The sequence below is a fragment of the Quercus lobata genome, chromosome 9 (assembly GCF_001633185.2).
Source record: "Quercus lobata isolate SW786 chromosome 9, ValleyOak3.0 Primary Assembly, whole genome shotgun sequence".
NCBI lineage: Eukaryota > Viridiplantae > Streptophyta > Magnoliopsida > Fagales > Fagaceae > Quercus > Quercus lobata.
In genome coordinates this window covers 184,509-199,195 of record NC_044912.1, presented here as the reverse complement: position 1 = coordinate 199,195, position 14,687 = coordinate 184,509, and the positions used below count along the sequence as shown (strand labels likewise).

The 14,687-nt window shown below is 35.9% G+C and overlaps 1 protein-coding gene across 1 annotated transcript; it reads right to left on the bottom strand.

The window, feature by feature from the left end:
• Positions 1–13,628: 13,628 nt before the first annotated feature.
• On the bottom strand, positions 13,629–14,075 carry LOC115959919 (serine/threonine-protein phosphatase 7 long form homolog). Its single transcript, XM_031078590.1, has one exon. The coding sequence runs from the start codon at positions 14,073–14,075 to the stop codon at positions 13,629–13,631; it is 447 nt and encodes a 148-aa protein (XP_030934450.1).
• Between the last annotated feature and the right edge of the window lie 612 nt (positions 14,076–14,687).

The following is a 14,687-nucleotide window of genomic DNA, read 5'->3' as shown; positions in this document are numbered from 1 at the left end:
ACATTGGGGACCATGACTCTCATACCATTTAAAAATCCCCCTCTCCCTCCTATATTGTTCCATTCCATATGTAATTAATTGCAGCCCCCTATATTTTTTTTAAAATGTACTACATTTATTTAAATGACTCATGGATATATTTGAAATGACTCATGCAAGACCCAATTATTTTAAAATCAACATACAAAATAAACGAAAAAGTCTGCTATAAGTACTAAAAAATGGACATGATGAAATGATTAACACAGTAAACAAAATCTACAATTTAATGAAGCAATTTCATTGCTAACTAAACAAAACAAAAATTATGATGGGCACAAACGAACGGATCTACAAATATTTTGTTTGAAGATGACAGATACAAAGAAATTTGAAAAGAAATCAGACAGCAAGACCCAATTATTTTAAAATCAACATCACAAATCTATGGACATTATGATAATGAGTAACACAGCAAACGACATCTACACTTTAATGAATCAATTTCATTACTAACTAAACAAAACAAAAATTATAATGGACATTATGTCCAGGACATACCTTGCTGGACTGGATTCGGTGGTTGAAAGTTGAAGAAAAATAGCTGAGTGCAGCCACGGTTGTGAGGAGAAGATAAATCAGAGGGGTCGCCTACGGATTTGAGGGGAATAGCGACTTTGAGAGACATATTCAGACTAGGGTTTTGGTTTTATAGTGAAGAATGAATCTGTAGTGTACTGTGTACATCAAAGAGGGGCAGTTGGAGTTTTGAGGAGAAGAAGACGAAGAGAGACAGAGAGAGTAAATGGTTGACGACGGAAACGAAGAGGCAGTCTTGAGATTCAGAATTTCAGAAAGGCGTGAGGGTTCTATTTCTGGGGGGAAGATACCTAGACACAGTTATCCTATAAATGAGTAACAATCCTCGCTATATATATAGCCAAGTACAATCTGATACTCGATAACTTTACAGGCGAGTTGTGATATACTCGTAATCTATAAAACCGAGTTATATCAAAACTGACCGATCACACACCAATCCAACACTAATTGATTTGTACAGAGAAGTTTGGATGGACTGATGGGAGTTCTTGGTTTTAAATTACTACTCGCTTGCAAAGAGATCGAGTACTAATTAGTATGGTACGTAGGAATTTAAGCACAAAGTACTTGGCTAAAGTATATTCGAGTAAGAGTACTCGATAACTTTATAGGCGAGTTGTAATATACTCGTAATCTCTAAAACCAAGTTATATCAAAACTGACCGATCACACACCAATCCAACATCAATCGATTTGTACAGAGAAGTTTGGATGGACTGATGCAATTCTTGGTTTTAAATTACTACTCGCTTACAAAGAGATCGAGTAGTAATTAGTGTGCTAGTTGGCAATTTAAGCACAAAGTACTCGGCTAAAGTATAATCGAGTAATAGTACTCGATGACTTTATAAACTTGTTTTTGTACTCGTAATCTCTAAAACCGAGTTCTATAAAAACTGACCGATCACACACCAATCGCACACCAATCGATTTGTTCAGAGAAGTTTGGATGGACATCCGCAGGTCTTGGTTTTAAATTACTACTCGCTTACAAAGAGATCGAGTACTAATCAATACTCGACTACTTCGATGTCGAGTTATATAAGTATACACTAAGCCAGTTTTTTGGTAGGAGATACCAAATTGGTAGGCTTTACCTACTACCAAGTTCAATCAGGCCGTTGACATATATAGTAACCAAAGAACACGACATTTTTTTAGGGTGGCAATTTTCGGTTGTATAATGTATTATGTATGTGCAACTAGGGGATATAATTATTACTTCCCAACTCAATGAAGCTTGGTTGTAGGCTTTACCTTCACCCTTGACATTGCCAAGTTCAGTCACTTGCATTCTCACAGCCTGGTGCACATACAATGTGTGACTACCAAATGGAGCCAAGACATGAATTTCCTGAGAATTGACCAAACTTTTAATTAAGCTTTAAACCCTTTCAAACCTTTTAATTAAGAGCATCTTTTTTGTAGGAGATAGCACACCATAATACTGTAAGTATTACAATCGTAATTATTATTAAGATTATGATTACAAATATGTAATAATATTGAATATTGGAATTAAATGAACAAAACAATATAAAGATAGTATTTCATTAGGGGGGATATATAGACCGAACTGGAATTTTAGGAAAAATATCTTCTCGATCTCTTTCCTTTTTTTTACTTCCCCTTTTGTTTGTTGCAATTCCCGAAGACCGCTAAAATCTGTATTTTCAATATTACTTCTATACTTTATATAGTTTATATTTATATGATTTATCTATTTAGTTTTATATATTATGCTCATTCAACAGATTATCTCGATACGCACATTTTTTGCGTAAGGCTTAAACTTAAAAAATAAATCACGCAAACTAGTCAATGATGACCCTCCATGGATTCGCCTATATAAGCCACAGCTAAAGTTGCAAAAATAAGAGCTTGAATATTGCTTCTAAATAATCCAAGTAACATGACAGGTATAGGAACTACTAAAGGTACTAGAGAAACAAGAACAAGAACTACTAATTCATCAGCTAAAGTTGCATTCATTTGAACAAATCTTTAGCTAAATTTACACTAGTCTTTTGCTTATAAAAGAGACCCACATAAAAGGAAAATTTCAACAAATCTAATGTATAAATTAAACTTCTTCAGTTGTGGGATCTCCATCCATCATCACTATATTGCATTCATCTAAAGCTGCCTTTGTTCAAATATGCAGATACATAGATACAAAAATCTAGAAATGAACTTTTCCATTGCACATGAAAATATCCACCCTTTGCAAATATAATTGGTATAATTGGTACCTAACTCGAAGCTGACTCAAATATTCATGTACGTCATAAACATGCTTAAGTAGCTTCATTAGTTACAAAATATGTTCCAAAAGCTGTGTCTAACATATCCAAAAAATCAGCTGTTAACATATATGCCCTCCAAAAATCTGCTGTCATGTATGCTCTCCAAAAATCTGTCAGTCTTTTATGTCCAAAAAATGTTGTCAAAGTTTTATCCGCTAGCTGTTACATGAACAATAAGACGTCGTCCAACTACTATGCAAAAAACAAAGAAAAAAACAAATTGTGGTTAGGTTTCCTAACTATATCAATAGTAGGAACCACTGAAGCCTGCAAAATATGCCACCAAATATGAATCAATAAATGAAAAACAAAAACCAACAACTAAATGAAAATATAAGTTTAAATTATAGAAAAATCCTTAACGTTTACGCACACCTGAGTCATGCCATATATCCCAACATGATCTTGTCCAAGCAAAAATCCACAATCACAAGATTCCTACACTATTTCCTTGGGTATGGAGGAAATCACTGTCCATTATAGAATTCTTGAGTATGGGGACATAGCTAATGGCCAATCATGGTATTTTTATTAATAAGTTTTCTTTACTTTATGGGTGGTCATTTGTGTGGGTTTTGGTTCAATTCATTGAGGGTTTAGTGTTTAGGCAGATTGTGGAAGGATTCAGTTTATGTTTCCGCTTACTCGTACGCCATCCTACATCAAGTCTTTTCCTCTTCCCTAAAGCAAGGAAGTTATTTATGGTCTGACTCAAGAACAATTTCTGTACACAAAATGGTTCACCTACATGCATCTCATCCTCACTCAACATGCTCGTCCCCTAAAATCATTCAAATGACGTTCCCCTCATGAATCTAAAACCACAGACAATACCATTTCGAATTGACCCAATCAACAAAAAGAAATGCCTTGTCTTTGTACCAAGTATACTGGTCCAGCGACATATGCATGGTCTGAAATTTAACAAGTTGCAGTCTCTAACAGCTGTGTCTAACATGCTATGTCCAAGCTGAAACATAACAGTTGTGTTGTGTTTGTGTCCAAATATCATAGGTCTAATTTGATGTGCAGGGCAGATTTTAATAATAATAATGTGATGTGCAGGGCACCTTTTTTCCATCACTTTCTTGCAAATCAAACAAAGCTTAAAGCAAGGAAGGAAATTTATAAACATAAACATAACTAAGCAAATTCTGTACGTCATAAACATGCTGGACTTATGTATATCTAGACAGAGGAGAAGCATAAACATAACTAAGCAAATTCAATTTCCAAGCCATGCTGGACTTATGTATATCTAGACAGAGGAGAAGCATAATTCAGTTGCTTAAAAGTAACATCTTCCTTTTATAGCCAAGATAAATCCCAACTGTCTGATAATGAGGACATTTATTTTCTCTTTTTTTTTTTTTTTGTTGTGAATTGTAATTATCAAAAATGAACCTCAAAAACTAAAATAAATTAAAAAGTCCAGATATTGGGCAAGGTTTTACCCCCATATGCTCCACATCATCAACGGCTCAACGATCTTTTCGTTTCCTCACAACTGCCTTCGCCGGTCTCGTCTTACCTGAAATTCAAAGGGATCACACATTACTTGAATGCACACATTCCCTATGCTTAATTTAATTATCAGAAAATGTTTGATCTGAGTATGATCATCACTTAAAGCACACAACATCATATGCAAGTCCTATCACATTCTATTAAGGTAAATGATAAACAGTTTACATAGCATGGAGGTGCACTGCCTAAATAATAAAATATAATGCAAACTGAGAACAGGATTGTTAATCTGAACATTCTAATGAACATGTAGCAGTTAAGAAAGATGCCTTCCTAGCTATGCAAATAATTACTTTATCATTATGAAAATAGAAGACTAGGACATATAATGACATAGTAATAATTCCTTTACGAGTTTTATATGTCTTTTATAATTATGCGTAGTCTGTGGATTTCAAAAATGTTTCCATAAATCATGTTATTTACCGTCACCGGTCCCACAACCAGGGGGATGTATGTCAGTGCGGAGTGATCTTCACAACCCATGTACCGGCACTATATTCTCACCCTGTATCTGTTCGATCTGTGCAGCCGGTTTGTCAGGGTTAGGAAGTGAAGGGTCCTGGGTGGGCTCAGCTTGAACTACAGGTGGTGTCGGTCGGCCAGGGGTGGGTACAAATATACAGCCACCGTCGTGGGTAGAGTCGGCAAACAATGGGGGAGACAGCCGAGTGGGTGGTGGGGACCGAGGGCCAGCTTGGGCACAGGATGTGTGTTCTGCACTATTCTCATGGCCAAGGGGGTGGGATGGCTGGGCAGCAGCGTCAGATGTGCATCGCGATGACCCAACACCATCCATGTACATGCCCCAGTCGCCCTCCAACGCCTCATCATCTGCAGAAAAATAGTTGTATTTATTAAGATCACCACAAGGGATTGAGTCATAAAATGTCTTACTATTTGCAGCCTAGATATGATTCAATGGCATTTGACCCTTTAAACTCGCTTAATTTGGGTTCATGAAACCTCTCATATACACACTCACATGCACACAACGAATCATACAAAATGAAGCCTCATGGTTGCTTTCTTTTCTGGTCCAGTGTTCTTACTCTTTATTCTGATTGAATGCTTTTCCATTTGCAATGACAGTATCATATTTTGCCCCAAGCTAGAGAAAATGGGCAAATGCCCATTCCAAAAAAACAATCTAGCATTTTGCCATCTTTCCCAAATTAATTAGGGAAATGCCCCTCTTTTTAAACTCGATTTTCTCTAAAACAAATGTAAGCCCTATAGTGACATTTTTAAGGATCCTATAGTGATGTTTTAAGGACCTATAGTGGCATTTTATAATCCAATCTCCATGAGGTCGAGTTACATGCAATTTTTTTTTCTCTTTTTGTTACCTATAACTCGACTTCATGGAAATCGGATTACAAAACGCCACTATAGGTCCTTAAAACGTCACTATAGAATCCTAAAAAACGTCACTATAGAGCTTAACTTGATTTTCAGAAAATCGAGTTTAAAAAGAGGGGCATTTCCTAATTAATTTGGGAAAGACGGTAAAATGCTAGATTGTTTTTTTGAAAGGGGCAAAAGCCAATTTTTTCATACAATAATTATTTCAACTTTAACAATAACATTTAAGAAAATTCTTGATGTTTTAGGATGGAGAAAATTTTCTGACTGAGACTGGAGAAATATTACTTCCACTATCAATTATTACAAAATGTTCATAAAAATCTCTCTCACTGTTTTTGTTTTCTTGTTTTTTCTTTTCTGACTGAGACTGGAGAAATATTACTTCCACTATCAATTATTACAAAATGTTCATAAAAATCTCTCTCACTGTTTTTGTTTTTTTGTTTTTTCTTTATTTCAACACTCTGTATTCATTCAACTGAAAATGGAAGACAACAAAGTCCAAAAACAAAGGTAGAGCAGACCTAAAAACACATAGCAGTTACAAAGCTGATACAATAACAATAAAACATTGTTTTTAACAGAAGATTCAAAATGTGAAGTGTAACCAAGGGCCAAGTGAATACGGTGTAAACCCTATTGTAAAGTGTAAACCCTACAAGACAAGGGCCAAATGCGTAAGCAATCGCTTGACCCGCACCAAGTGCATGTTGTTCATAGAATCCAATAACTATTGTCAAGTGTAAACCCTTCCCAATAAAACTAATACTTAGGCCACCTAGACTACCCCATATAAACCTTGTTTTGTTGGTAAAATCTAATAAAACTTTGTTTTTAATTCGTTATTGGCATATTAAATTAACTATAATAATAAAATTTATAAAACAAAACCTTTGAATTACAAAGTCCAGCTTTGTTTACTTGTTTATACTCTATCATTGTTATTATTACTATTTTTTAAACTCTAATTTTATGAACCTCATAGTGTGATCACAACTTTGAATTTCCTCATATAATGCTAATTTTATGTTCATGGTCGCGTAGCAATATTTTTAAAAGGAATTACATTGGCATCCATAGTGGTTTGTGCTTTATACGATGAAAAAATGATTTTGCTGGACTTTTGTTTTCATACATAAGCATAATATATTAGCATTGATGTGTATATATTAAAAGTGGATAATAGTATTGTGATTGTAGTTTATAAGGAATGAATGAAACAAGTTTGCATGTCTTACATTTCAATACATATATATTTCGCTTGGAAGAAAAAAGTGCTTATTCCCATTGGTTAATATTTAAAGTGCTTAGTCTTAATATTTAAAGTTTGGCAGAACATTGTAACGCTACTAATTATACCATAATTATGAGAAGGAAGTGAAAATTAACACTAAAAACTAGTTACCAAACAATATATACTTTGCTACTATAATATGTCCTCTAAATAAATTACAACTGAAAGTAGTAGAAGTTAAAGTCAGTAAGAATTGAAGGTATTAGAGTTGGAAGTTACCCAAGACATCGTCATCCTCGTGACCACCTCCATGACCTCCACTGTATGCACGACCTCCAATGCGTCCACACCCTCTAGACCCACGACCTCCCCCACCACGGCCTGTGGCCTGTGTGCTCGCCTTAGTCACCGTGGCACGTGCATTCTCCAATGCCGCTCGGCTCATCTCTCCAACAAGTCCTCTTCAGGTGGTTGTACAAGAGTGCCAAATCATGACAATGTTAGTGTGAACACTATTTAGTTAAGTTTTATCTTCTAACCCCGCAAACTGTTGAGTAACATGACTACTGATTATGATATTTTCTATAATATAACGAATTATGGAATAACCTAAATTAACATTTTGTTTGATATCAAAAATCTATAGAAAAAGATCAAATCGATCCTTGAGAGTTATCTTTTGCTTGCTATTATGAATGAGTTTATTTCAAAGTGCAAATCATGCAATGTTATGCGATTATTAAGTATTCTACCAACTGCTGAGTCATACACTGATTAGTATTTTTTATATAACGAATTTGGCATAACCTAATTATATGATATCAAAATCTATAGAAAAAGAATCCCTTAATTACTTTTCTTCTATTTGATAAGCAATATATGAATTGTATAAAATGGGTACCAGACAAGAGAACCCTTCTAGTCTATGGACCTACTAACATAAGTCTTAAAAAGAATATATAATAGGTTGGAGTAAAAGTAGACATTGCAATGGAACCCAATGTTATAAAATGTGCAACAAAGTTTGCAGTATAAAGTATTTGGCTAGTTCCCCCTTTTTTAACTATTTGTCTAGTCTTTTTAAAGAATCAGAGGTACAAACAATATCATTATTATCCAAAGCATTTTCCTAAATAAATGTAAATTAACTAAGAATGGGTTGGGCCCTAACTATGAGGAACAGGGCTGGCCATAATCCCAATCGTGTTGCAATATTATATTGTCTTTGTCTACGATCCAAACCCAAATTTATGATAATCCATAGATGTGCTAAACCCACCCCACATGTTACCTTCATCCTTTTTTCTTTTTAATTTGAAACCCACCATATTGGTTTTTCAAGTGAAGAAAACAAATGAACCAATAGTTGGTTGGCCTCCAATCTTGAAGATCATGGTTGACCACAATTGTATCACCTTTGGGGCTAGATCCAAATCCTCTCCATTTCCCTTTGAAATGGAGAGTGTCCAGTTCACGGACAGGATCATTTTGAAAACTATCAAGGGACAAAAACATGCCACGTCAACTAGGCCTTTAAGGGCAAATCGAGTTCTGATTTTTGACTATATCTCATGTTGAGCTTATTCATATATATATGAACATTGAAATGGTACACCAATACATATTGCTTGTGATAGATGCATATCTAATAGGAAGAAATGAAATGTTCTCTAAAATGAATATCAAAATATTAATCCAATGGCTCCATAAAACTTAAATTCTCATAATGCATGCAGCAACACACATATATTGTCAATCCATAAAAGAAGCATCGAATTGTTGCCTTACCAGGATTTCCCAATACGCTGAGTTGCGTGTAATGTACCGTCTTGTCGTCTTTTGGTACGACTCCATGTAAGCAGCAAGGTACGTCATGTCCCCATCCAATGCCAGTGCGTCAGTAATATGTTCCTCTCTATGGGCCCATCGGTCAATGTAGACAGCATGCTCTTGCACCCAATCCTTATCTAGTTTACCTTGGAGGGAGATTTTGTGGAGATGAACGGATGTATCCATAATATCCGGTGGCACTTGCTTCATCCCGAACTGACGAAAGATACGTTCGGGATGATGATCCTCTACTATCCAAAAATAGATCAATGGTACAATGACCCTCCATATTTGTCGATTGGCAGTGCAATATGGGGGCAACAACTCTAGGACATCCCTGTAGGGCTCCCAGACAACCTGTAGAAATGGTCAACAAAAAAATAAGTCAAATACGTACTTATTTGTGTCAATCCTCAATGTGGACACACATGTATAAGACCATTGAAGAACCACTTCACTAAAAATCGTAAGACATTCTTGACCTATTTCCCCCTCTTATTGGATTTGACATGGTAAGATGCACTCGGATACTACTGGTTGCACTAGCTAAAACCGAGGAAGAAAATTTAAGCATACACAGCTAAATATATGTGGAATCAAATTAGTGTAAAATTACTAATGAAGGTACTTTATAGTGACTGCCCACCTTTTTCCGAAATTCGTAACTAATGCCTTGTATATCTATGGTCTGATCGACCAAAGTTACATTATTAACTATACATATGCAGTAGTTGACAACCCTAGAAAGTCAAAACCAAAAAAAATAGAGAATTATATCCTTGTGACATAAAGCGGTAGAATACCTGGTGTGCCCCTATACTCGACAGTGACGCACGATACGCAGCTAGCGCATGTGTCGCATGCTCTGTCGTGCTCTTCGGCCCCTTCCATCTAGTAAACATATAATTTCAGACAATGCTTATTAGTTAATATCAAACAACAATGATGCCACGAAAATAAATGCGTACCAAAAATGAAGCCATTAATTAGCTTTCGTATTTTCGGTGATATGAAAATACTTATTAGCCATAGCCACATTATAATATGACATAGCCAGCTAAGTAATACCATCTCTATGACTAGATTCTAGAACAATGAATTTCTCTAGTTGTTGACACCTATTCCGGATAATTGGTTATCGGGTGTCCTTGAATTTTAGTATATGAATGGGCCTTGGAATCTTCTAAGCTGCATTATGTTGCAATGGGGCTGCCAAAGTTTGGCTAGAACTACCTATAACATTCCATTTGTTGTTGGCATATTTTTAGTCCTCTCTCATAACTACAACCCCATCCCCTATCTCAAATTCTACAATCATGTAATAACACTAGTTTTTCCAATGTTATTCTTTTCTTGGCTATGCTATTGTTTATTAATTATTTTGTTTGTCTTAAGAGTTATTTTCTTTTTGATTGCTAAATAAGTAGTCACTTGTGGATTGAGTTATTCTTCAGGATATATTGGAGAAGATTGCACCTACATGGATGAATGTTTCTTTGAAAATGAAAGATGACCCAGAGACTGCTAAAGCTTTTGGATGGGTTTTAGAAATGTAAGCATTGAAAATAAGTGACTGTTTTTTACTTATCAGATTCAAGAGGATAAAAGTGACTGCCATTTTGCAAGTTGATAATAGAACTTTTGATATGAAATTATGAATATTGACTTTTTCTATGCTTTTGTTTCTTTCTTTAAACCCAGGTATGCCTATGCTGTAGCTTCTGCTTTGCACGCTGTGCAGCATATTCTTCGCAAAGACTTTCTACTGCAGGTATGTCTCTTTTTTTGTGAAGGTCTTTTTATTAACTATTAACAGTAGATTTTCATTTTGAATTTGATTTTTAGTAAATACCTTAAACAACATTGCTATATGCATTTATCGAATCTCTTCTTAGAAGCCTGGTGTTTTTGCTTTTGTTTTTTCCCCAGCCCCCATAGGGTATGGAACTTATAGGTACTATTTCTTCCCCAACTTGTCTAGTTATGACAATATGCTATTCCAAGTATGGCTGTTTGCTATTGAACATCTTCCTTTGTGTGCTTTTTCTTTATTTTAGTTTCTAAAACTGGCCTTTTCATCATCATCTTCTTCTCTTAATTTTGCAAGGCTACTAGGCTTAAGGTTACATTTTTATTTATTAGCAGATACTCACTATCTTTAATTTATTACAAAATATTTATCTAAAGTAGCTTGATGTTCAGGGTGCGCTAACATATGGGAAATTTGGGGAGTGGTGATTTGAGAAGAGATCATATGTACGTGGACCTCCACCAAAAAACCTCACCTTGCACCCTCCAGGGGTACCCGAAACTGTGGTATGTGTTTGTTAATAGTATTCTTCATCTATTGATCTTCCTAGGTTGAAAATGATCTTAAGCAAGCATTTGTTTTCATATTTCCTTCTCTGCTAGACTTATATGCTATTAATTTACCGTGTGATATGTGTGTCTCTCTTTAGTAATAAAATTATTTTGGGCAAATTACAAGGGAGGTTTTACAAAATGACTCTCCCCCCTTGAGGAATATTCCATGTGCAAAGATATTTTTACCCTTCACTAGTGTTTTTACATTTTAGATCTTTTACTCATCACTAGTGTTTTTAGTTTCTAACGTCAGCATATTTTAACGACCTCAACCCTTCGTTAAGAACTTATTCTTTGAATTTTCTCACTCCTAGGTGTCTATTTTAGGCCTTCCCATGTTGATTCGTTTAGGAATGTTATTTTGCCTCAAACTTAGGTCGTTTAGGATTTATGGGCCATATCAAAACTAGTACATAACCTAAAAATTTTTTACCTGGTATTAACTAAACTAACAAAATCTCTAAACTAATAACAAAAGTGTTGTAAAATAATTTCCTTTATACATGCATTAAATGGTTGTATTATTGTTATCTACCATGTAGGATTTTTATTGGTTGATATTTTTAAAGAACTTTTGGAAACTATGCATCAACAAGGCTGGGACATCAGGTCTGGTTTGCTGGAACATTATAAATGGGGCGGCCCTATTTGGGTTCAATTACAGAGCCTTAAAGTTGAATTATGTCTGTAATTATCTGTGTTATAGGATGTTGTGCTAATTGGGGCAGGGTAAATTGCCTCCCACATGCACTTCCATCATATTTGCATATAAAGATAAAATATTTTCCCACCTCATACAATTATTTGAACAGAATCTCCCCCCACCCCAGCTCTCTCTCTCTCTCTCTCTCTCTCTCTCTCTCTCTCTCTCTCTCTCTCTCTCTCTTCTCTCTCTCTCTCTCTCTCTCTCTCTCTCTCTCTCTCTCTCTCTCTCTCTCTCTCTCTCAAATCATCAGTAGCCATAGCCACATTATAATATGACATAGCCAGCTACATAATACCATCTCTATGACAAGATTCTAGAACAATGAATTTCTCTAGTTGTTGACAACTATTCCGGATAATTGGTTACCGGGTGTCCTTGAATTTTAGTATATGAATGGGCCTTGGAATTTTCTAAGCTGCATTATGTTGCAGTGGGGCTGCCAAAGTTTGGCTAGAACTACCTATAACATTCCATTTGTTGTTGGCATATTTTTAGTCCTCTCTCATAACTACAACCCCATCCCCTATCTCAAATTCTATACTTATATCGCATACATAGACAACTGATCTTCCCACCCTAATGCTCTCAGTTTCTACCCTTTTTTAGTCCCTCAAATTCCTTTCTAAACTCAGTTACCTAGGCCTTTGCACAGCCACAACATTAAATTCTCCAAAATATAGTTTTGTCTTAGAAAACACAAAGCTTGAAATTCAGAGGCCTAAACGTCTCAAAAGTTTTGAAAAACAAATAGGATGAAAAGGGATTCCATAAAATAGTGACAATCATAACATAGTTCTCCTCTTGTGATAGTAAAATTGATTTCTTTCAATAAAATTCCAAATTTCTGTGTCTCAGCAACCAAACAGAGCATGAAGATTAATCAAAAAAAATTCAAACAATACAAAAGAAGCTACCTTTACTACCTGTATGGTTTTTGCATCAAATCAAAGAATCATTCAGAGAGAGAAAGATGAAAGTTCTGATAATAAAAATCAGATGAAATAGAGAGTTTTTTTTACCTTTCTAAATAGCAGAGAGACCGATCATAGTCTATGTTTTCCCGGAGAGTGTGGATAATAAAACATTGAGATCGTATTTTTTTCCTTGTTGAAAATAATTACTAGTTTACACACACTACCAAATGAAATTATTACAGAGACTTTTTCATGACTTAGCCAAAATTCAAAAACAAACTCTTCAATATTAATATTATACTTAAATACGATCAAATTATATACTATTTACCAATATTTTGTACAACCTAGTTTTAGAAATTGTCGCCGAGTACATATTAAGTACTAAATGACGTGTGTGACTGTGATTCCCATTGCACTAATAGATGCAACTAAGTGTTATGTATTAGCATTATCTATTAAAAAAAAGTATATTGTATTTGTAATTTTCTTCTGCACTCATAACAGTGTATATTGGCATGCTATATCTTGTTAAGTAATCCATTAAATTAATGTCAATTGGACTTTTGGTTTGAAACAGGGTTTACTTCTCGACAGCAGTGTCCTTAGCGAATGTATTACAAGTGGGATAAACTATAGACACATGCACGGTGAATGACAAATGGCATGACAATTGTATCAAGCTAATCAAATAACATACCGACTGGCAAGGGGACCTGCCTCCACTGGCGGTAGTGGTGACCTCACAACAGGGCATATCAGTGGGAACCTTGAATACGCCCACAACTGCACCAACATCACTGCTCCTCCAATCTGCATCGCCTTTGACTCCGATGCCTGTACAGCCAGGCTAATGCCCCACTACCCCAACTGTACCTCTTCACGTTGCTGATTGGGTTTAGGAACTGTAGAGGCATCACTGACACCCAGTTTGCCGACTTGTCCATAAACAAAATCATCCCCAACCGATCGAGTATGTGGTAGCGTGCATGTTGCTGCACTACCTTATCAATAGCATCCGCAGCTAGGGGACCACTAAATTGTGCATCCAGCCAGGTGAATCTGAGCCTCGCCCCAACAAGGATAGAGGTGTTCTCATGGGGATGCGGTATCGGGTCTGGTGGATGATGACCCAATAACTGAAGACACAACGTAGGCCAATCCATCTTCACAGCCCCAGTAATTGGCAACCCATCAACACGAACCCCTAGCATCACCTCAATATCTTGTAAGGTAATGCCCATCTCTCCATGCGGTAGGTGGAATGTGTGCGTCTCCGGATGCCAACGCTCAACTAGTGCTATGATCAACGCATGATCCACTTCCAAGTTTGGAACCTTGAATAACCCTTCAAAACCCGCCTCAGTTATGTATCGAGCAATCCGTGGGTCAAGCCCATGCTAAGGTAACTTGCAACTTCGGCGTCTGCACTTTAGCACGCTTGGCACTACCTGCACACGAAAGAGCATCGTCTTAGGATAGTGCACATGAAATAACTATAAGAATGCTACATAATAATAATATGCAAGAAACAGTAGGCTAACTAGTTAGTTCCGAACATTTTGCAATACGTTAGTTGTAATGTTAACTGCGTATTCGCTCTACCTCAATAGCAGATAGGATCAATTCAACATCAATGACATTGTTTAAAATTAGCACTAAGGTGATGGGCATCATGTTTTGAAATGAATGAACAAAGTGCCTCATTATGTCAAATGGAGTAGGGAATTAGGAATCAAGGTCGTCAGTTGTCTTATGTGTAGCCACGTGTTATTGTGTGCGCATGTTTGGAAAAAAGAATAGCAGCGGATTCATTTTTTTTATTGATTACTATAGCTTCTAAATGAGATCTACTG

Bases quoted from the DNA above. Each gene is read 5' to 3' on its own strand.
- LOC115959919 (XM_031078590.1), bottom strand. From the start codon at position 14,075: ATGGGCATTACCTTACAAGATATTGAGGTGATGCTAGGGGTTCGTGTT.